The sequence below is a fragment of the Nomascus leucogenys genome, chromosome 15, assembly GCF_006542625.1.
Source record: "Nomascus leucogenys isolate Asia chromosome 15, Asia_NLE_v1, whole genome shotgun sequence".
In the NCBI taxonomy this organism is placed as follows: Eukaryota; Metazoa; Chordata; class Mammalia; order Primates; family Hylobatidae; genus Nomascus; species Nomascus leucogenys.
Window position 1 is genome coordinate 14381146 of NC_044395.1, and position 22372 is coordinate 14403517.

The 22372-nt window shown below is 34.9% G+C and overlaps 1 protein-coding gene across 6 annotated transcripts in view; it reads right to left on the reverse strand.

The window, feature by feature from the left end:
- ARHGEF12 (Rho guanine nucleotide exchange factor 12) overlaps positions 1–22372 on the reverse strand; it is a 154489-nt gene that overhangs the window by 72130 nt on the left and 59987 nt on the right. For 4 of the 6 annotated variants that reach the window (XM_003253290.3, XM_030794740.1, XM_012495978.2 and 1 more), the window contains exons 2-4: positions 11221–11244; positions 9539–9624; positions 7906–7962 (exon numbers count right to left, since the gene is read on the reverse strand). In XM_003253290.3, the coding sequence (XP_003253338.2) occupies positions 7906–7962; positions 9539–9624; positions 11221–11244 (167 nt within the window). The remainder of the gene's footprint in view (positions 1–7905; positions 7963–9538; positions 9625–11220; positions 11245–22372) is intronic. The other 2 variants (XM_003253289.3, XM_030794742.1) reach the window with 1 other exon arrangement.

Consider the following 22372-nt stretch of genomic DNA (forward strand, 5'->3'; position numbering starts at 1 on the left):
AATACATTTTTTCATACTATATTCGTGCTTCTCCTTTCTCCCACCCCACCTCACAAAAGCTGAAAATTAATGAATTAAAGGTTTCTAATATGGGTGATTGCAGTGCTAAGCAACCTGGGCTTCTTAAATAGACCTTTTTTCAGATGCCTGCAGAGAACAGGATGCCTGCAAAAGATGAGGGAAAAGGGTATTTGGAGTTGAGGAGTTTGCTATGTTTGCACCTTTCACTTGAATAAAAAAATATATAAAGTAGTTAGCTTAATGCCTAACAAATATTAAGGGTTCATACTTGTTAAATATTATTTTATTATGATTGGGGGGGAGTTTGACCTTGGATTTTCTCTTCTATCCATGCTACCAGTACAATTATAAGTACTTTTATGTTAATAAACTCCTATCAACGCAAATGATCCTTAAGAGGATCGATTCTGGCTGGGCGCGTTTGGGAGGCTGAGAAGGGCACATCACGAGGTCAAGAGATCGAGACTATCCTGGCCAACATGGTGAAACCCTGTCTCTACTAAAAATACAAAAACTAGCTGTGCGTGGTGGCGCGTGCCTGTAGTCCCAGGCTACTCAGGAGAGGCTGAGGCAGGAGAATCGCTTGAACACAGGAGGCGGAGGATGCAGTGAGCCGAGATTGCGCCACTGCACTCCAGCCTGGCGAAAGAGACTCCATCTCAAAAAAAAAAACAGGATCAATTATGACTTATGTCTAAGTTTTGTTTTTTAGCAAACAAGGAAAGTAGTTTTGGATGGGCAAGGAAGACAGAAGGGAAATTTAAAAGGGTAGAGCTTCTTGTTATAGGTAGCTTTAGAAGATGAGAGACAGCTGGATGTCCTTAAGAAAAGAATCAGTCTTCTTACAAGCTTTTCCTAAATATGCATACTGAAGTTAGGTGCCCCTCTTACAGACTCCCACTGCACCCTCTGTATACTCCTATTGTATCACCCTTACTCACACTGATTTGTATTTGTTTTTATTCTTTCATTAGATTTTATGCTCCAAAGGTGTAGGGGCTGTATCTTGATCACAATCTTATCTCAGAACCTTGCATGTATTTTGGGACAGAAGGAAACTTACAAAAATTGCTTATGAATTAATGAAATTCAGACAAGCAGACAAGTCTAGAGATGAAAGGAAGCTCAGAAAGGGAGGTCATCAGAGAGAAAAAAACAGCACCATGCACAGTCAATTTTATAAATATGCCTAGAATCCTAATAGATTAATAAGAATCAAGAAAATCTATTAGCATTACTTCAGAATATAGCACACCTGTTTTCTCCAATTCATAACAGTCTCAGTCTGATAACCTTCCCTCTTATTTCTACAGCAAAAGGAGAAGATGAGGGACAAAGAATAAAGAGGAAAAGGAAAAAGAACTATGCACACATCCTATTCAATTTTTTCTTCTCCCCAAATCCACTGTATTAGCCACATTTATTATTTTATATTTACCTGCTAATGTGAGACTGATGTACTTTAACATGTACTTTAAATCAGTAGACCAATATAAAAAGTGTTACACATACAGTCAATTCAGAATCTATAAAATTCAAATTAACAATACTAGTCTGTCTTGTCCATCTGTGGTGTCTGCATAAATTTAGATTTGTGGTAACAATTAACTGGAAACGAAGCCATCCTACCATTCAAAATTCAGAAATCCAGTCCTTCAAATGCTCAAATCTATTATGTTCCCTCTCATTCAAAATCAAATGAAATGTTTTTTCTTTTTCTTCAGAGAAATATTCTATTTGTTGACCAGAAGCTGTTTTAACCTACCACAGAGGGAAAAATTAGTTCTACCACCCTCTGTAGAACTAAAATCACCAATACTGGCTAAATTATCATATCTTTGAACTATCCTTTTTGACACACACACACACAAATCCTACTTCTTTTATTTGTTTTAGCAAATTTGCATTGAGCATCTGTCCATACTAGCTATTTAACAGTGCAGTCCATAGGTGCTATGAAGAACCCAAAACTACTTGGAGTTTTTGTTCTCAGAGAACATAAAGTCCTGGCAGGACAATACTGAAAACAAATGGAGAAAAAAATGACAATGTTTAAGAATCAGAAAATGGTACAGATAATAGGCCCTGTATGTTACAGAGAAAGCCAAAGATAAAAGTAGACTCATAACTCCAAAATAGCAATCTTCAAATTTCATTAATTAAAAAAAACTCCAAAACCAGCTTTCGTCATTTTTACTTTTTCTGATTTTCACAACTCATATAGTCCACAGTTTTGTTTTGTTGCTAAATCCTTTATCATCTGGTATAAAGATTATTAATCATAACTACCATACAAATGTATCTATCTGTGAATATGAGTTCTGTAAGGCCACCTAATTACTTTGGTATGTGCTATATGCCAGCACTTTGCATAGACACAGGCAGAGTGTTCAAAAAGTAAAACCATTGAGACTTAAACTTCCTTCAAACCTAATCCTAACAGGCAGGCACAGTGGATCACACCTGTAATCCCAACATTTTGGGAGGCCAAGGCAAGAGGACTGGTTGAGGCCAGGAGTTTGAGCACAGCCTGGGCAACTTAGCAAGACCTCTTCTCTACAAAAAATAACAGTAATAATAAACATGTTTTTCAAAAAAACAAAAGACTTAGTCCTAGTAATAATTCTTCGGTCCCATTGTTCTTGGTGCCATATGAGTATTTCTTCACAGCTGTTTTTTTAAGTGCATATAGAGTAATGGTAAATGAGTGCATATCTCTATCATTGCACTTATCAAAATGTATTGCAATTCTTTTGTACCAGACTGTGAGCAACCAAAAACTAGGTACAGTCACTTCTGTCTTTGTATCTCTATCCCTTAGTATAGTGCCTGGCATATAATGGGTGCTCACTAAATAGTTATTAAATATATTTGAATTTTATACATGAAGGAAATTTTAAATAAACATACTCAAACACTTTCTAATTAGAAAAAAAATCACAGCCTTGAAGACTATGCAAAGTAGAGAAACATTTCTATAAGAACACTAATTAACCTTCTGCCCTGGCAAAATTCCAACTATAATAATTTGATTTTCCATCTACCCCAAAATAACTCCTCTAGTTACAAAACCAACTTTATTTCCTGTTTCTTAAAAATCATATTTTGCCTAGAAGCTGATAAACCTGATATCATGCTTCATCTCATCAGTGAAGTAAAGATGTTATATCAAATTTACATAAATACTATCCATTTCTGTTTTATTTCCTTATCATAACAAAAGACATATTTTTTCTGTTATAACAATGTGGCATTTAAAACTAACATAAAAAGACTGCTTGCTTCTTACTCAATAGATAATTACCAATGATCATATTTTGAAAGTGAAAAAAAATGAAGTTTTATTCTATAACTGTTCCTGAAAGAAGGCCATAACTCCTATAATGAAAATAGAATGTGGAGCATATTAATGAAAATGGAGTGTTAAACATGTAAGATAACCTGTTAAATCTTCCATATTACATTGACTTTAGTGAAAGCACATTAGTCTTTCTTCACCTTTTATTTTACTTCATGACCAAACTTCTCTAAGTTTCAGCTCTTAAGAATTAGCTTCAGGGAAGGGAGTGGAGAAGGGCCATGTGCAACCTCATAAAAACAGCTCATTTTAAACTGGTGCCAGACATACATGTTTTATGAGTAAGACCTCAGATAATCCTTTGATTAAGAAGCTTCTTGATTCTAAATGCACAATCTTGCCAGCAAGAGGAGCCTTAAATTCCAAGTATGCTGATTTCATTCTTTCAGACCACTACCAGAAAAATGTCTCTAAGTTACATTTTCTTCTATCTTCAAGTTTTTCAGAAGGAAAGAAAGATTCAATTAGGATGAGTCAAGATCTTATTCCATCAATTTTCTCTACTAAAATACTTCCTATGTCAATCTCAACAATCATTCATTCAAAACTCACTTAATGAGTGCCTCCAATATGTTCAGCATTATGGGAGATGTAAAGATAAACATAAATATAAGTAATTAAATACAAATCAAGATGTCAACATTCAGAAACAACAAAAGTAGCTGGGCAATCCTAGGAAAAGGCAGTACTTGAATTGAGCCTTGAAAGATGAGTAGGATTCTAAGTTACAGGTGGTAATTCATTCAAGACAACAGAAATGGTATGTGCAAAGGAAGAATGCCAAAACATATTTGGAAAATGAAACGCTGAAGGAGAATCAGAGTAGAACAAATTGTGGCGTTATCTTAATAACTACCTGTACTTTCTTAGCAAGTGAATGACCAAATTCTTACTTTAATAATATTAATCTGACAAGTCAAGGCAGAATACAGAATGGAGAAAAGTTAATGAATCAATGTGAAACTGAAATAAAAGTAAGTTACAAATCTATTAAAATAGTCTAATAAAATGATGGACAAGGCAGTGGGGTTGAAACCAAAGAGTGAACGATGAAAAATATTGTGATGGTAGAAAATCAAGAGGACCTGGCAAATAGCTGACCATGGGGGACAAGGGAAAATGGAGAAGTCAAATATAACTTTAATAGAAATATAAGACTAGGTGAGTGGAAGAATGACAGTGTCATTACAAGAATTAGGGAAATAAAGAGGAAGATCGATTTCCAGCTGTAGAGATCAATGATGAACTCCAGTTTGGTCACTCTGAATTTATGGGACACTTAAGACTGGAGACTGGAAGAAAGATTGGGGACAGAAACTTGGGTCATGCCTACATGTATAACACAAGAGGGAAAAAACAATCAAATAAAGAGAGACAAAATAATTACAAAGAGTAAAGAACCAGGTTGATGTAATATCATAGACACCAAAGAAAGGGCATTGGCAAACATGGAGGAAAGGCCACGTGAGACAAACAGCAAGAAGGCAGCCATCTGCAAGCCAGCAAGGCAATCTTCTGACTTGATCACACTGACATCCTGATCTTGATCTTCTAACCTCCAGAACTGTGAGAAAACAAGTTTCTATTGCTTTAACCATGCAGTCTATGGCACTTTGTTACAGTGGCCTGAGCACACTAAGACAGCTTTAAAAAGACGTAACTTATTTTCTTGAACCGAATACTGTCAGCAGGAATCTGTTCAGACACCAAGACAGCGGTTAAGCAGCAGCTATGGTCTAACTCAGAACTCCCTTGCTGAATCGCTCATTTCCTACAGTAACCCACAAAAGTATGTACCCTAAAACTTAAAGTATAATAATAATAAAATAAAAATTAAAAAAAAATTGTAGATCAGAAAACACATCCATACACGTTTAATAGACTCTAACAGGTAGAGAGTGAAAAATAAAGGGAAATGGAATAAACAACCGACTGACCGCAGTGGGCAGAAATGTAACAAAAAAAGTCAATACAAAGCAAACACTTGGTTTCCTTTTAAGATGCACAAAGTAAATCTATTTCACAAAGTAGCTCTAAAAATGGCTAAGAAGCCAGGTGCGGTGTCTCCTGCCTGTAATGCCAGCATTTTGGGAGGCCAAGGCAGGAGGACTGCTTGAGCTCAGGAGACAGAGATCAGCTTGGGCAACATGGCGAGACTTTGTCTCTACTATTTCTTTCTTTTTTTTTCCCCTGGCAAATCATTCCTTCAACAACCTCATCTCTATTAAAAAAAACAAACAAAACAGCTGGGTGCAGTGGTGTGCACCTGTAGTCCCAGCTACTTTGGAGGCTTAGGTAGGAGGATCATTTGAGCCCAGGAGGTTGAGACTGCAGTGAGTCATGATCGTGCCATTATACTCCATCCTGGGCCACACAGCGAGATCTTGTCTCAAAAAAAAAAAAAAAAAAAGCCAAGAAAGTTTAAAATAAATAATATGTGAGTAACTAGCATTTTTGTTAAGTACCCAGCTAATGAATTTTACCCCGAGAAAACAATGTATAATCTCTAAAGTTTGAAGTGGGCTTATAATAAGACCCTACACTAAAGCAGAACGTCACCAGTTGCTATGACTCCAATCAGTAGTTTCAAGCTTTTCTGAATCCCCAGAGACTTTTTCATCTATGCTAACTGTACGTAATCTAAAGAAGTCTATTCACACAGGTGATAAAATATTTGTAATGTCAAAGAGATTTATGTTAGCATGCTAATTCTGTTCTAATCAACTCATCCCTCCGATGAGTGCTTTTTGAGGACTTGTGGACTCAGCTCCTTCCAAAAAAGGTATTTCAAGGGTTCTCAAAAACCAAACACACAGAGAAGCCACACCTTACTTCCCGATTACCACTTAAAATGTTTCTATCACTACCAAGCCAATGGCATGTCTGAACTAGTATTAATATTTCTACCACTGCTAAGAAAAATATTAGTATAATATTTCTAGTCAGAGGTTCCTAAATTGTTAATCTTCATCCAAAGCACAGAACAAGCTTCTAAATACACATCACAGATCTAGGAAAATGGAGAGGAAGAAGAAATAGAACACTGCAAAGGCTACTGAAAAAGAATAGAGCTATAAATGTTCATGTTCCTAAGGAGAGGATAAACTATAGAAAGCTCTTTATATAGCACAGAAAGACAGAGTCTCGAGGAATTAGGTATTTCTTACTTAGCAGCAGCCAAAATACTCTGGAAGGAAGAAAAAGTGTAAACTTGATGTGTCACAAGGCATAGTATACATTTACTACTGAACTACTGTAAAAGGTATTACACAGAAAAAGCAGTGGTCACAAAAACCCAAGTAAAGAACTACGTGTATGTATCTAACATAGAAGCATTAACTGGTTTAGAACCAAACACTGAGCTTTCTTAATACTAAAAAGTATCTGATATGGGCTCAAGTGCTAGCAGATATGAATTATCAAATGTCTTAAAAGAGGGAGGGCAATTCCTGTATTTTTTCCTCTCCTATATGTCAAGCTAGGAAACATCTGCACCTGGGGGAGCTTCTACTCTACAGACTTGTGCCTCTATTAAAGATGACCTGATTTCCCTTTGAGGCCAAATTTGGAATCTTCCTAAAAAAAGAAATAATTTATCAGTCTTTCAGAAATTATTTTTAAAGTCTTAGCTCCAGGTAATTCCTCTCCTATTCACTTTTCTCAAAAAACAAGAAAAAAACCCAAAACAAAACCCTAATCAAACTCCAAAAGAAGGAAAGAGGGCAGGTAAAACTGCAAAGGAAAAGGAAAAATAGGTATGAACTTCACAAACATGGTTTATTGTATCTTTGGAAGACAGGACACAGTCTAGAAATATTAGCATTTCAATCATCTGCTGCAAAAGTTGACCACTCAGGTTAAACTTGCTCTTTGTTAAGATTATTTTTAAAAGGTACCATTTTGAAATTTTCCCATTCCGATTAAGCTTCAGAGAAACTTCTCAAAGGCACAAATTCTTCAAGCTATGAAAATAAAATACTTACGTATTTTTGCCATCGTGGATAAATTATACAAGAATGACTTTTCCACATGAAGAGGCAATTAAAAATAAACAAACAAAAAATGAAATAAAAATTCCAAAGAACTGCTAATACTTCTAAATTACACCAGTATTATACTTAGAGGAAAAGACTTAATTCCTCAAATTCTTCATGATCCAAACTCTGCAAATGAGACGTGGGAAGAAGATGACAAGAATTCAAAGCCCATTCATGTTATTTGGAGGAACCTGACTCAAACATATTAGAGATAATCACCTTCCTACCATAAACAAGATGGGAGAAGATGGGCAATGTGGCCTACTCTTAATCTACAATGTTAGTTTCTAGCAACCTTAAGCTTCCACATCACAGCCACGTTAAAACCCCAGGCTCCCTTTCCCTGCAGTAGATCATGCCATGCACAGCAGACACAAGAAAGGCTGCAGTTATTTAAAAAGAAAGAAAGAAAGAAAAAAAAAAGAACAGAAAAGGAACACCATGAAGCAAGCTCCAAAGGGCAAGGCTGAATTAGCTACATTAGCTTACCATATATCTCGGATCTACTCTCCTCTGAACTAGACTTTGTCTTCTTGGAGGAGCTATCTGCACAAGAGCGGGAGAAAAGGAGAGAGATATAGAAAATATGGAGACCAATGTAAGGGGAAAAATTCATGGGGAAAAAGGAATGAATCATGATCAAGTTAAATCGTGCAAACACAAAGTATGAACATAACAGATGACAGCACTTAGAACAGTCACAAACAGCACAGGTAATGACATATTTTAAAGATCTATCGAAGAAAAGACAGTGCAATAAAAATATATTCAAACAAAACAACACATGAATAGTACACAAAATATATCACCTGGTAATTGTAGAGATGACAAAAGCACTAAAAGCTATAATGATCTCATTATGAAGCATTGCATACACCTTTGCTTAAATCTGTCTCTGGAGATGGGCACAGCACAGACGTAGATACAAAATAAACCTAACAAGATTATATTTTTGTGAACATAGGGCAGAAACTTTTGACCTTACTGGCACGACAATACCTAATCATGTAAATGAAAGCCTCTGAGCCCCATGACTACAAAATTAGGCATCGGAATGGAAAATTCTCTCTTCATGGAGATCCGTAAGTGACGTAATACATAGTCCCACAACCAAAGCCTCCTAAATTGATGACTGGAATTTCATTTTACCTACTACCCAAAATGCAGAAAATGATTATCTGTGTGCTTCCTAGATAATATTTATAATATTTTTTCAAAATAAAGGAGTTTATACTAATAAAGTATGAAACGTCTTAGATAAATAAAACATACTATTCTCTATTAAATATTTAAAATTATATTTCTAAGTAAAAAATACCTAAAAATAGATACATTATTTTATTTTTATGTATCTGAGATTGCGAGATTTACTTCCTCTCTTGTCAAAGGGATATGCAAGTGAATAAAATCGTATGTGCACAAAAAATATATATCAGTTTCAAATGAAAAAAGCAAGGTTACCAAGCACTTTCTATGAATCGAATACTGAGTAAGTTTACAAGGAGAAAGCAAAAGGAAAAAGCCTAGATGTTTTAAAAGGAGATCAATCTGAAAGTCTGTTAACGTGACAACCCTAGGAAAGATCGACACTGCTTAGGTTGAAAGACAGCTCTTTAAGTTCAGAATACTTTTTGACTGAAAGAAAGGGATTTCTATTCATTTGTTTACTCTAAAATGAGACAATCATTAATTTGTGAAATTGATTTATCTAAAACTCCAATTCACCATAATCACAATTGAATTTTTAGATGACTACAGAAGTGTAGAGTTGTTAGAGCCTTGATTTTACGACATACTACTGCTTATACCATGATTCAACTTAATACCGAGTCCTTGATCTGACCAAATCTCCAATTATTATATAACCATTTCTATTATTATCACTACTTAAAGATATAATATACTCTACAATGATACTTCTGTAGTGGAATGTACAGTGTTGGAAGTTAAAAATGCTTGCATTCCTGCTAAATGCAAAAGCCTTATTATGATATAATTGGAGGAATGTGAGAGTCCTAAAACAGATCAAACAACTATTCCTGAGTGTTTCGGGTAGCTTAAGCTCTATTATTCTGAACTTCACTACTCTCAATAATCTTTGAAAGAATAAATAGTGTTTTACCTGTGGGATCAAAATCATGTGATGCAATGCGCTCAACTTTCTGCTTCTTATCTGTTGGTGACTCTCGGTTCAAAATACTTCCATGCCTAAATTAAAGCAAAGTAATCAAATGCTTAGTGCAAGAAAATCATTAGAATAAAAAATTTAAAATTCCAAAAGTGGATCTTACAAGAGAAACCAGGAAATCAGTTTACTTTACACAGCACCATAAGCCTCTCTAATTTACATTTTTCAATAAGTTTTGGTGATACACAGTCTATTTACTTGATTATAAAAAGTGCTTAAAATAATTAAAAATAGTATTCAGCATTAAAGTCTCTTATTCTTACAAGTAACTGCTTATATTTTTTTGTGTGTGGTTTTCACAGGTCAATACTATCATTTCCATTTAACAGACAAAAAAAAAAAAAAAAAACAGTGCCTAAAAGGAATTAAACACATTCTCCAACTCTACATATACAACGTCAAGTTCAAAATCACTGCATAAATAGAGCATGCATGAGAATGGTTTAAAATTTAAAAAGCAAGCCTTAGGCAAGCCTCATTTTAAGCCTGCCTAGGTAGTTCTAGCCACAGAAGTCTTAGCCAACCACTTTAAGGACAAATGACATTATTATTATTTTTTCTATGACTTAGCCAATTACACTGATCAGATAATGGTTAGGTGACAAGACCATAGCAATAAAACATATGTACACATACACATATTCACTGAAATGCCAAAGTTAGCATTGGATCCTGGACTATGCTGACACTAAAAATGATAAAATATAATAATTAGGAATGACATACTACCTAGATTTTATATTTATGATAATTAAGATAACAGAAGAAATGCTGAAAGCAAAAATACTGAGGAAGAGGCATTTAATACCTGGAAATGAATAAATATATAGACATGGATACAGGCATAGATATATTTGAACATTTTGGATTTTTTTCTTCACTGTCTTAAAAACTAGGCCGGGCACAGTGGCTCATGCCTGTAATCCCAGCACTTTGCGAGGTCAAGGCGGGCGGATCACAGGGTCAGGAGATTGGGACCATCCTAGCTAACACGGTGAAACCCCGTCTCTACTAAAAATACAAAAAATTAGCCAGGTGTGGTGGCGGGTGCCTGTAGTTCCAGCTACTTGGGAGGCTGAGGCAGGAGAATGGCATGAACCGGGGAGGCGGAGCCTGCAGTGAGCCGAGATCGCGCCACTGCATTCCAGCCTGGGCGACAAAGCAAGACCCCGTCTCAAAATAAATAAACAAATAAAATAAAATAAAAAATAAAGTAATTAAGACTAAACTAGTGCCAAAGTTCATTAACTAAAGGCAATTATAGTCACACAAGTGATAAAACACATTAAAAACTAGCATTCTATTTTCACCTCCCAAGCTACTCATAATTCAAAACAGTCACAAATAGATTTTAAAATTAATTCTCTTCAGAGTGACCTTAAATATCACCTTGAACAAAATTTTCAAATGCTTATATTAAAAATATTATCAAAACAATGCTGTCTTCCAGAAAAAGTAACATCTTTTATATTTTAAATTTGTAAAACATTTTGAAATTTTGAATTACTTGAATACACATTCTCAAAAACCACAAAAATCCACCATAATTTCAAAGGGATGCTTATAATTAAAATATAACCAAAACTTGAGTATAAAGTGCAATTGAGCAAACTTACCTTATAGGTTTTTTGAGGGGAAACCTGAAACAAAGAAAAAATAAGGATAGATGTAGTTATTTTACTTATAAGATTTTGTTACTAAATTTATTCATCCTACTGAACCAGAATAAGAGATTTAAATCTTATGGTAACTTTCCAATAGCAAGAATCAATAAACTGGAGGAATAGGAAGTTGAACACCATGTTTAAGTATCTTAACTACTTTGTTAAATCTTAAACTGCCAGTGCATTTACCATCAGCTGTCCTAGAATATAGCTTTTCTTTTTAAAAATCCCAATAATAAGAGCAATTGCTAAATTTATAAAGGGCTTACTAAATGCTATCCATTATTTTCACATGTATTATCTCGTTTAATCTTGAGAAAAAGAAATCTCTATGAAGAGATATACTTTCCATTTTATAGGTTTTTAAAAGTCAAGACAAAAAGAAATATTTTGCCATTAAAATATTATTCTCACTGTTTTCCTAGAAGGGAAAGTTCCTTCCTTCCCATCACTTCACACTACTTCCCAAAATATCTGGGTGCTGATTACTGCACTATTGATCTATGTCATCGTGATCCTCAATTATTAGGTTTAGATTTAATAACAGATATCTAGAAAAAAATTAACATTAAAGTACTATCGGTTACAAAAGATACCTTCCAAAAGTAGAAAACAAAGGGCACTTTCCTGTCTTGTTTTTCTGGGGGGTCCTATAAGCTGAAAGAACTACAGCATTTCCTCCTGGTTGTCTCTCTTTTAAATGAATACTGCTGGAAGCTTCTTGATAAGCGCTTGATGCTATATATAAATGCTAATCTAAGTCCTCTCAAATATCATCCCACATTTTCATTTCTGTCTTTTAAATTATTTCAACCTATGGCATTTTATGTAAAGATTATTTAGTAATAGGAATCGTACTTTATTAAGAACATTAGTAAAACTAGGGTTTTTAAAAAGCCTATTAGTAAAGACAGTAAGAAATAAACATAATACAATAATACTTCAATGACTACATTTCATTTGGCATGGAGGTAGAAACAAAACCGCTAAAATACAAGCTGACTTACAATTCCCTTCGACACCTATTTAAACCAAAATTGATCCATAGAAAAAGACAAAGAATCTAAAACCTTTCCTAATCAGTGATAGCATGTTAACTTACAAAGAAGTAGTGGTAATAAGTAAAGGGGGTTCTGGGACAAGATGACACTGCTCTAGAGAACAAACTGACTTTACAAAAGACCACGAAATATTCAGAAATAGGAGTTCCTAAGCAGTCTGTCCATAATTGTTGAGGTGGGAGAGGGAGGGAATGGGAACATGTTTCTTAACTTACAGATGAACATATAAGTTGACAGAAAAGGATTCCAACTGAGTTTCTGCAAAGGATAACAACTGCCATTTATCAACCTTAGGCGCTCGACCTCACAGCCATTATAAAAACTCCTACCCTAAAACAATGCTGCTTGCGTCAGGGACTGTAACATCCAGGGGGATGCTGGTAAAGAATCCCGGAAGTTCCCAGACTACTGATTGTAAACCAGTTTCCTGAGCTATTTTCTCTTACAAGGTAATGAAAAAGGAGAGGAAAAAAGGGGACAAAAATGGAATGAGAAAATGAACAAGGACCACACCCACAGTCCAACTTGTTTATCATAATCTACTTACTACATTCAATAAAGTATAGATTAAGAACTTCTCAAATAATATTAAAATCATAATTTTTTCTCTAATCATTGAATTCTACTTTAAAGTATGTGCTAAACTAAACAAATGTATGTGTACATACGTGTGCATATATGTGCTTATATGCATAAGTAACAATGTCAAGAACCTTCTTGGCTATTTCATTAGTTCTCTCTGCTTCAGCTAGGAAAATCACCAAGATAATCCCATAGTTTTCAAAATCCCTACCATATGCTGAATATCGAGACAGAGGTAATCAGAGAGCTGGAAGTAGAAAGCTAGAACCTCAAAGAAAGCCTGGGGCTAAAGTTGCAGATTTGAGTTATCAACCTACTGATGGTCACTGAAATGTAAAACACCAAGGAATTTTGAAAAAATGCTGAGGCTCAAATTTGGGGGAGAAACTAGCATCTGCATGATTGAGAACGGAGGTAGAAGATTAAGAAAATGAATTAGAAAAGAGAAAAGGCTGTCCCAGAAGGGAAGGAAGAGCAGATAATCCATACTATCAACTGCTACAGAAAGGCAGGTCTGAAAGCTAAAAAGTGGCCAGGTTCTAAGCAACACATCAGTTCAACCATTAGTCTGATGAAATAAATTCTGGTGAACAAAACTCCTACATTTTTAAGTCCCTGTCCACCGTGTAGTCTAATCATGAAATCATGACAATATCTTTGGTTAGATATTTATGTAGAACAGCTGTATGTGATTATGACATAATGTTACAGGTGCCTAATGAAACTGTGCCTGGTTTTTGAAAATATCATATTGATAACTTGGACACTTGGTCAACAATGAATATACTGTGTTTACTTATATGTGTGTGTGTGTATTTTTCTATTAATAGATAGCAAAAAAAGTCAAATTCCAAAATGAAGAATGATGATTAATAAAGCAAAGAATTATCAGGAATTTGACTCACTGGGATATGGTGGCTAGATGCCCTTTTTTTCCTTTTCTTTTTTCGACTAAGTCTCGCTTTGTCACCCAGGCTGGAGTGCAGTGGTGAGATCTCAGCTCACTGCAATCTCCGCCTCCCGGGTTCAAACACTTCTGCCTCAGCCTCCCGAGTAGTTGGGGTTACAGCTGTGCGCCACCGTGCCCAGCTAATTTTTGTATTTTTAGTAGAGACGGGGTTTCACCATGTTGGCCAGGCTGGTCTCGAACTCCTGACCTCAAGTGATCTGCCTGCCTTGGCCTCCCAAAGTGCTGGGATTACAGGTGTGAGCCATCGCGCCTGGCCTGCCTTTACTTTTGATTTTGTATATTAAGCCCAGCTACATTTTAGAAATCTTAACCAAAGGCCTTAAATGTTCAGAATACATTTATTCACTCAATTCAGAATACCTTTTCCTTGTTAAATTCTGAGTTCTAATTTTAAAGCCCTAGGTGGCCCTTCCCAATGTGTTATTACAGTGTAGAGGGAACCGTGATTTGGTAGTTAAATAACACTCACCCAATAAATAATGTATACTAGAGTAAGACTTACATTTTAACCAAGTTTAATTATTCTAATGAGCATACACAAACACACAATTTTATAACTGGAATAGTCCTTTAATATTGTTAAAAAGAATTTCTTTTGGACTTAAAAAATTGCAAAGGACCAGAAAGTTTTGTGTTGTCACATATTTGCTTATAATAAATAGCCTACTAGAAATTGTTTTTTTCTTTTATTGATTTCAGTGCATAAACAGCCTTTTGACAATACTTCAGTGAGAAGTGTTCTGAAACCGTATGAGAAGAAATGCTGATATCACACTCAAACCTTAATTCATACCCTTTTCTCTCTCCTCTAGGGTGTTAAATATGTCTTCCCTGGGTTTAGTTATAAAGGGGCATTTGAGACTCTAGTTGGTTCTTCTTAATAAGGAATGGTTGAAATGAAGGGGAGATGGTTAAACAAATTTTTCTTGCATTGGATAGTGGTTAAGATTTTATTAGCAGTCAAACAATGCTACCTATTAAATTTAGAATTACCAAGAATTCCATTAGTAGATACACTCTGATTTTAGTGATGTTAAAATGAAGAGAAAAAACACTGCAACTTGAAATGAGTGAAATACAGCACCATTTTATTGGAACCCACTCCATTGAGAAGAGTTACTAGACAAAGAACTCTGCAAATTAGACAGCAATTCAGCAATTCACCATCATAAGACGATGTAAGTATCAGTGCAGAAACTATACTATTGAAAATCAGAAATGGACAGGGTGGGATGGGAATTGTATTATTGATTGTTATAAATGAAAATTCCCTAAAATTTCAAGGCCTTGGGGGCAACAGACTCCTCAGAAACAAATGTAACTGGGTTAATATTCTAGTTTCATAATTGAACAGGTATTTGAACTTGAACAAGTTGCTTAACCTCTTTAAGCATCTCCTCTAAAACATAATTACTAATACACCTACCTATACCTCATAATTACTAATACACCTACCTATACCTCATAAATTTGTTTTGGGGATTAAATTAGAAAATAAGAAGCACTGCCTAGCAAGCAGTAACCACTTACGTATTTACTATTAAGAAAAACAAAAATAAAATCTGAATGTTAGTGATATGTATTCAAATAAGTAGAAAAGAAAAAATAAATTTAAAGACTAAATATTCAAATAAGTTTTTAGCTAAGTAAAATGCATAGAAATATATAATTCAAAGCCAGTGATGAAACCACAGATTTAATTTACCAAGTTGTATCATAGAAAATTCAAGTCAATACTTAAACTTCTCAGACGTTACACTGTAAGAAAAAAGAGCAGGTTACAATCTGCGCTTGAAATTTTCCTGGCAAGTAAGGAAAGTGATTTTTTTCAAACGTAGTGAAATTGTGTTGACCATACCTGCCACTTACTAGCAAAAAAGTCCATTATTTCCTCATCTCCTTTAAAATATCAAAGGTGATTAAGGCATCCTATGGGCTGGATTTAAATCAAATTTTTAATTTATCTGTTTCTACAAAACAATTAGAATGGCTTAAAACATAGTGCTTAAAATTTGAAACTAATATGAATCTGAACTGCCTTGCTCTATTATTATTATTTTTCACAAAATAACAAAATAGCTCAGAGGACATTTGTCTGTAATACATAAGAGCTCTTAAGTATAGGGATTTAGAACATAGTGCTGACTCCAGCTGAACTGCTAATTCAATCTTTAGTTCTCTGGACAGTAAGATTCACAGAACCAAAAGTATTAAATGACCACTTGCTTACCTCGCAACAACAACAAAATAAACAGTCATAAATCCCTTCACCAGTTACAATTTATAACTGGTCTAGCTTAGAGCCATTAGAAGAACTAAAAATTGTGGAATTGGGGGAAAAAAAGAAGTCTGAACACTATCTACAATAGCCATACTGCCATACTTTTTTATTAGCATATAGAACCAAAGCATGAAAAGTGGCTAGGAGAGCTGGCATTAAAACACTAGTTATATCCGAAGGACTATAAAACAGAAGCTACAGCTGACAGAATGACTCATGGAGAATTTCCCATGGTGTTCTTTGTTTTAAGCCTCTGGACCTTGCAACACAAACCACAGACAGGCAGGGACCAAAGAGCTCAGTTCTGGTGCAAAATCCAAAAATGATTCACTAGCATGTAATATAAAATCTCAAATTACCTTCTTAAATATAGCTTAGTATACCACCACTTTTACTGAAGAGCTTAAATGCACAACGGCCCCTTAGGTAGGCTCTCTTACTTCCTGGACACACTTTGACAAATCAAATAGTAAATTTTTTTCTAAATTACTTTCATTCCCTCTGCTGGAGCTATTATAGATTGACTATTAGTTGTTGCTGACTGAGAAATGTAGCTCACAATTAATATAACAGCTTATTAGAGACTTTCATTTCCTCATTGACAATCTGGAAAATTATCACTTTTGTGAATATTTCTTAAAAGGTTTCTCCGCCACTTTCATTTGTGATCATGAGTATCTGATTACTAGGACCTTATGCTTTTTTTTAAAGACTATATTCACTTCAGAAAACCAAGTAAAAAGAACTGCCAGAAAACTATGAGATCCTCAAAACACTTAAACAAGTACCCTCACCTCAGTAAACACCATGCAAACCATCAAATCCATGCTTATGGAAGAGATATTAATGTCATTTAACAAATGTAAATAAACTGGACTCTACAAAATGATCTCATGACTTATAAAACAGGGGCAATGCATCAATCTGTTTGCTAGGAATTTAAATCTTAATCTCATTTCACATTTCTCTACTTCAGAATATACTTGTAAAAATAATAAAAATAAGAGTAGAAAAAAGTCCTCTTAATCAAGGATGGGCATTTTTCCCATAAATATTTTATATAAAATATATTCTGATTAAATGCTTAACAATCTATAAACTGCAGTGAGAATAGGTGAACAAAATTTGTTAGGACAGGCTGCTTTCTATGCATTTGCCAAAAGATACAAATGTACTTCTGAAAAAGTAGAAAGTCTTAGCTTTTAAGTGTTGTTGAGACAAGCTCCAACATACAGTGTTTACTTTTCAGTCTGAGCTTGAGAACTTTATTTAAATGCAAAATTAAAATAAAAAATACTGTCTAATAATATTTTACTTTTTTGAATAAACATAGAGCATTCTATGATTTAAAAAAAGAGTACTACTCAAAATTTAAATTCTGACATTACCACTTTAAATCAGTATATTTGCAGTTTGGTTGCATTTTTTACTGAAAAAACCTAAGGCATTCATAAAACTACCATTCTGCAGCAAGAAAAAGTGATTCGACAAGTTAATTATAATGACTTATCTCATGTATTAAATATTTCTTACTGTGTGCCAAAAAAATCACAGGAATAGGAATCTTTTATTTCTGAAACCTCAGGAGAAGGGAAAACAACCAAAACTATACTAACCCCAAATCACAGAGTATTTATTCATCATCCTACCTTCAGGTATTACAGTCGGTATGCATTCATTGGTTGAGTACAAAGAAGCCCAACCACAGTCATACGTATGCCAGAAAGCTAAACAGACAAGGATTTGCCAAAAAATCATCAAGGAAACCCAGGAAATTAGAAAAGTATAAACTTAGTTCTCATGTGCTCTAAAAATGTGTACCATCTCCTCGAATTAATTTGACATAGATGTATTTATCTTTCTTTGTTTTTGGTTTTTTTTTTTTTTTTTGGAGACAATGTCTCACTCTCTCACTCAGGCTGGAGTGCAGTGGCACAATCATAGGTCACTGTAACCTCAAACTCCTGGGCTCAAGGGAATCCTCCCACCTTAGCCTCCTAAGTAGGTAGGACCACAGGTGCATGCCACCACACCCAGCTAAATTTTTTAAGAATTTTTTGTAGAGACCAGGTCTTGCTGTGTTGCCCAGGTTGGTCTCAAACTCCTGGCCTCAAGCAATCCTCAAGTCTCAGCCTCCCAAAGCACTGGGATCATAGGCATGAGCCACTGTGCCTGACTATATAGGTCTATTTCTTATGGAGAAATAAAAACCTTATATATTACTATTTTCCAAGTAGAACTCTAATGGAATAAAGATTGAACATACTTCCTGTTTTGTGTTCAGAATTTTTTTAATTATATAAGAAATGTATTATGGTTAATATGTAAAATTTAGAGGCTATACGAATATAAAATACAGGTAAAGATAAAACTAAAAAAACTGATCATAACCAATATCATTACAATTAAATCTTCTATATAACACCTCTGCATTCATAGAAAGCATTTTCTTCTGAGGAAATTCTTTTTCATTAGAAATACTTTTATTGGCTATAGTTATAACAAATGCTGTAATTAAATTTTTGGTTTTGTACTAAAGAGATTTCTTTTCACAAGTGCTCTGGTTCTGGTGTCAAACATTACCAATTCCTCAATCGGAATTAGCAATCCACTTAGTTTATCACACACACAAAAAAAACACACTTTCTGCTGTCAAATCTGAATACCCCAGACTTTCAAACCACCATCGATAAAAGGACCTCTGATTTTATGAAGAAAAGATGAGGAAATTAATTATATGCATGCCATTTTACACTTGCTTTTACAAAAGCTTTTCTGGACCCAAAACAAAGAAATCACAAGTGGGATATACTCTTATCAGTAACAATGGCTCACCACAGCACTGAATTTAAAAGGTTGGAGGATGAGTGTTTTAGGAATTCTGACATTCCTCTTACAACATCTCAGAATCGGGAATCACTGCTCTACAAAGTTCACTGTGTAACACTGACATTCAGTTATGTTTTCTCCATTAGCTGTTACGAATGTGGCTTATCCTAATATACTTAACACACAAGACCACTGACACTAGTAAATCTGTTACTAATATTTTTTATAACATTTTCAAGATAATTCCTCTCTCAAGGGATTGAGTAATGAGACTGCCGTTTTTCCAAACCGTAGTTTCCTATAAAGCAATGGTTCTCTCTGCCTTTTCAATATGAAGGAATGTCTCACTTTCTTTATGTCCAAAGAAGTACATGTATAAACTTTTAAAAACTAAAGACAAAATAGGAAACAAAAATCACCCATAATCCCAACACCTAGCATTTTTATGCATATATTCCCATCTTTTCCCAAAATAGAGATAGATTTCTGTATACAATGTTTAAAATTTCCTTTCATAAAAATTAAAGCATACTGGACATATTGATAATTTTAACTTAATAAAATATCAACATGTTTACAATATTAAATATTTCACTACAGTGCTGGTTTTAAACTATGCTCTATAAAATTCTAGAGGTTTAAAAGAGGTCCCTCACAGAGCAGGAGTGTGTAGATGGCTCTAGACTTCCCACACATCAGAGCTGCTTTGTTTTTTATTTATTCTAATATATTGAACTTCCAAATCAGATAAAGATTTAAAAAACATAGTTCTAAATAATTCTTGATAACTGCAAAGTGTCCTGTGATATGGCTATTTAATTAACAAGTTCCCTTTTGTAAATATTTAGGCTGGGTCTAATTTTTCAGCATAATAAAGAATGTTATAACAAATATCCTTGTAACCCAAGTTCTACACTCCCCCTTGATCTCTTGCTTGGGATGAATTCATTTATAGTAAGGAATCCAGATGGGAGTTCGGACTAGAAATGACAGGAGTTTCTGTGGGTACTAGGTAAACAGAAAAGAGAGGACACACTCGTCCTCTAGATCAATTCCATGAACTCATGTCAAATCTTTATGGGAACAGCAGCAGAAGCTGAAGAAGCTTGTTTTGGCAACAGACCTTGTAAGACAAAGGGCCAGGGTAAAATTATTTTAATGCCCAAGTGACAAAGTGTGGCACAACATCGGTGAGAGAGACTCTCTCCCTATTTCTGTTGAAAGTAGAAAACAAACAAACACACAAACAAAACCCAGGGATATACATAATAGCAATTATTGTACTATCCACAAACTGAATAAATGCCCAAAGCTACAATTCATAATATTTTTAGGAGAATTTGTATTTTGTTAATGACAACACCAACACATTTGAAGAGTAAACGTAAACGTGGAAGATGCATTTCTTATGTAGTATGTGAAAAGCACTAAGTGCATATAGAGATTCTCAGTTTCTCTGTATTAAACATAAAAGCAGTCCTAATTGGGAACCTTTGTTGTGGGTTGAATTGTGTTATCTCCAAAGATATGCTGAAGTCTTGATTACCATACCTGTGTGATTTTATTTGGAAATTAGGTCACTGCCCATGCTTATGGTATCATACCTAACAAATCTTTGCATAACTCCAAATCACAAAGATTTACCCCTACTTTTCTTCTAAGAACTGAGTGACTTTCTATTTTACTTTTAGGTCTACAATGTATTTTGTAATAATTTTTATATAGAGTGTGATATCCAATTGAAATCCAATTGTTCCAGCACCGTTTGTTGAAACTGAATTGCCTTTTGCACTTTTGAAAATCAGTTCTCCATATATATGTGGGTCTATTTTTGGAATACCACAGGGGTGAAGTACCCTTTTCATCACCCATCAGAGGATATGTGACACCAATATGACTTAACACTAGTAATGTTAACCTTGGTCATTTGGTTAAGGGAGTGTTTGCTCGACGTCTCCCTGTAAAGTTACTATTTTTCCCTAGCCATATTTTTTTCTTTGAAGAAGTCACTAAGCCCAGTCCACACTAGCATCTGAGAGGATTAAGCTCCATCTCCTGGAGGAACAGGAATCTATGTATACTATTTGAAATTTTCTTGTAAGGAAGATTTGTGTTTTCTCACCCATGTATTTATGTAATCATTTTTATCAGTATGGGCTCATGTATGTTTATTTTAGACTTTGAGTTATAATCCAATACTACGTTATTCTCTTGCTCAAATTCTTCCAGTTTATGCCACTGAAATGCTCTCACCCTTCTGTTTGAGCACTTTCTTGTTTGTGGCACTACAAGGCACTCTAGGTTCAACTTGCATTTTCCCTATTGCAGCCTTAGAGTCAACCATTTCTCCAAGGAACTATTTTCTTGGAGAGTGATATTTAGTAACCAAGATCCAGGAGCTGGGTGCACTCACTGCTACTGCGATCTCACCACTTCTAGGCCCTCTCAGCAGAGAGAGCAGGGAAATGTATGTGTTATACTAACTGGGGTATACATACACATGATATGGTTTGGCTGTGTCCCCACCCAAATCTCATCTTGAATTGTAGCTCCTATAATTCCCATGTTGTGGGAGGGACCTGGTGGGAGGTAACTGAATCATGAAGGGGGGGTCTTTTCCCATGCTGTTCTTGGGATATTGAATAAGTCTCACCAGATCTGATGGTTTTATAAAGGGGAGTTCCCCTGCACGAGCTCTCCTTGCCTGCTACCATGTAAGACATGACTTTGCTCCTCATTTGCCTTCTGCCATGATTGTGAGGCCTCCCAAGCCATGTGGAACTGCGAGTCAATTAAACCTCTTTCCTTTATAAATTACCCAGTCTTGGATATGTCTTTATTAGCAGTGTGAGAAGAGACTAATACAACATATCTATAATTGTTTCTGTAGCTATCCATATATCTGTATCTATATTAAGCTCAGCATGAGTTCATACTGATATCTCTAATTCTAATCTAATTCCATCGGGTTCATTCCAGTCTTCTCTCTTGCTTAGCTCCTTTGAGACAGTGAGAAACCTAGTTACCACCATTTACCATCCATTTACTTACACTGCCTGATTTTTGTAAGGTGAACCAATCTTGCACTCCTGGGATAAACCCTATCTGGTCATTACACACACATACGTACACACAGAGTGCATATATATTTTACGTATTTTCCTGTTTTATGTATATGTAATATATATTTACATATTGTATATATATTGTTGGAATTTACAAAATTACCAAGCATATTCCATCTAAATTGTTAAATTTATTGCCATAAAGCTATTCATAATGCTCCCTTATCTTTTTTTTTTTTTTTTTTTTGAGATAGAGTCTTGCTCTGTTGGCCAGGATGGAGTGTAGTGGCGCCATCTCAGCTCATTGCAACCTCCA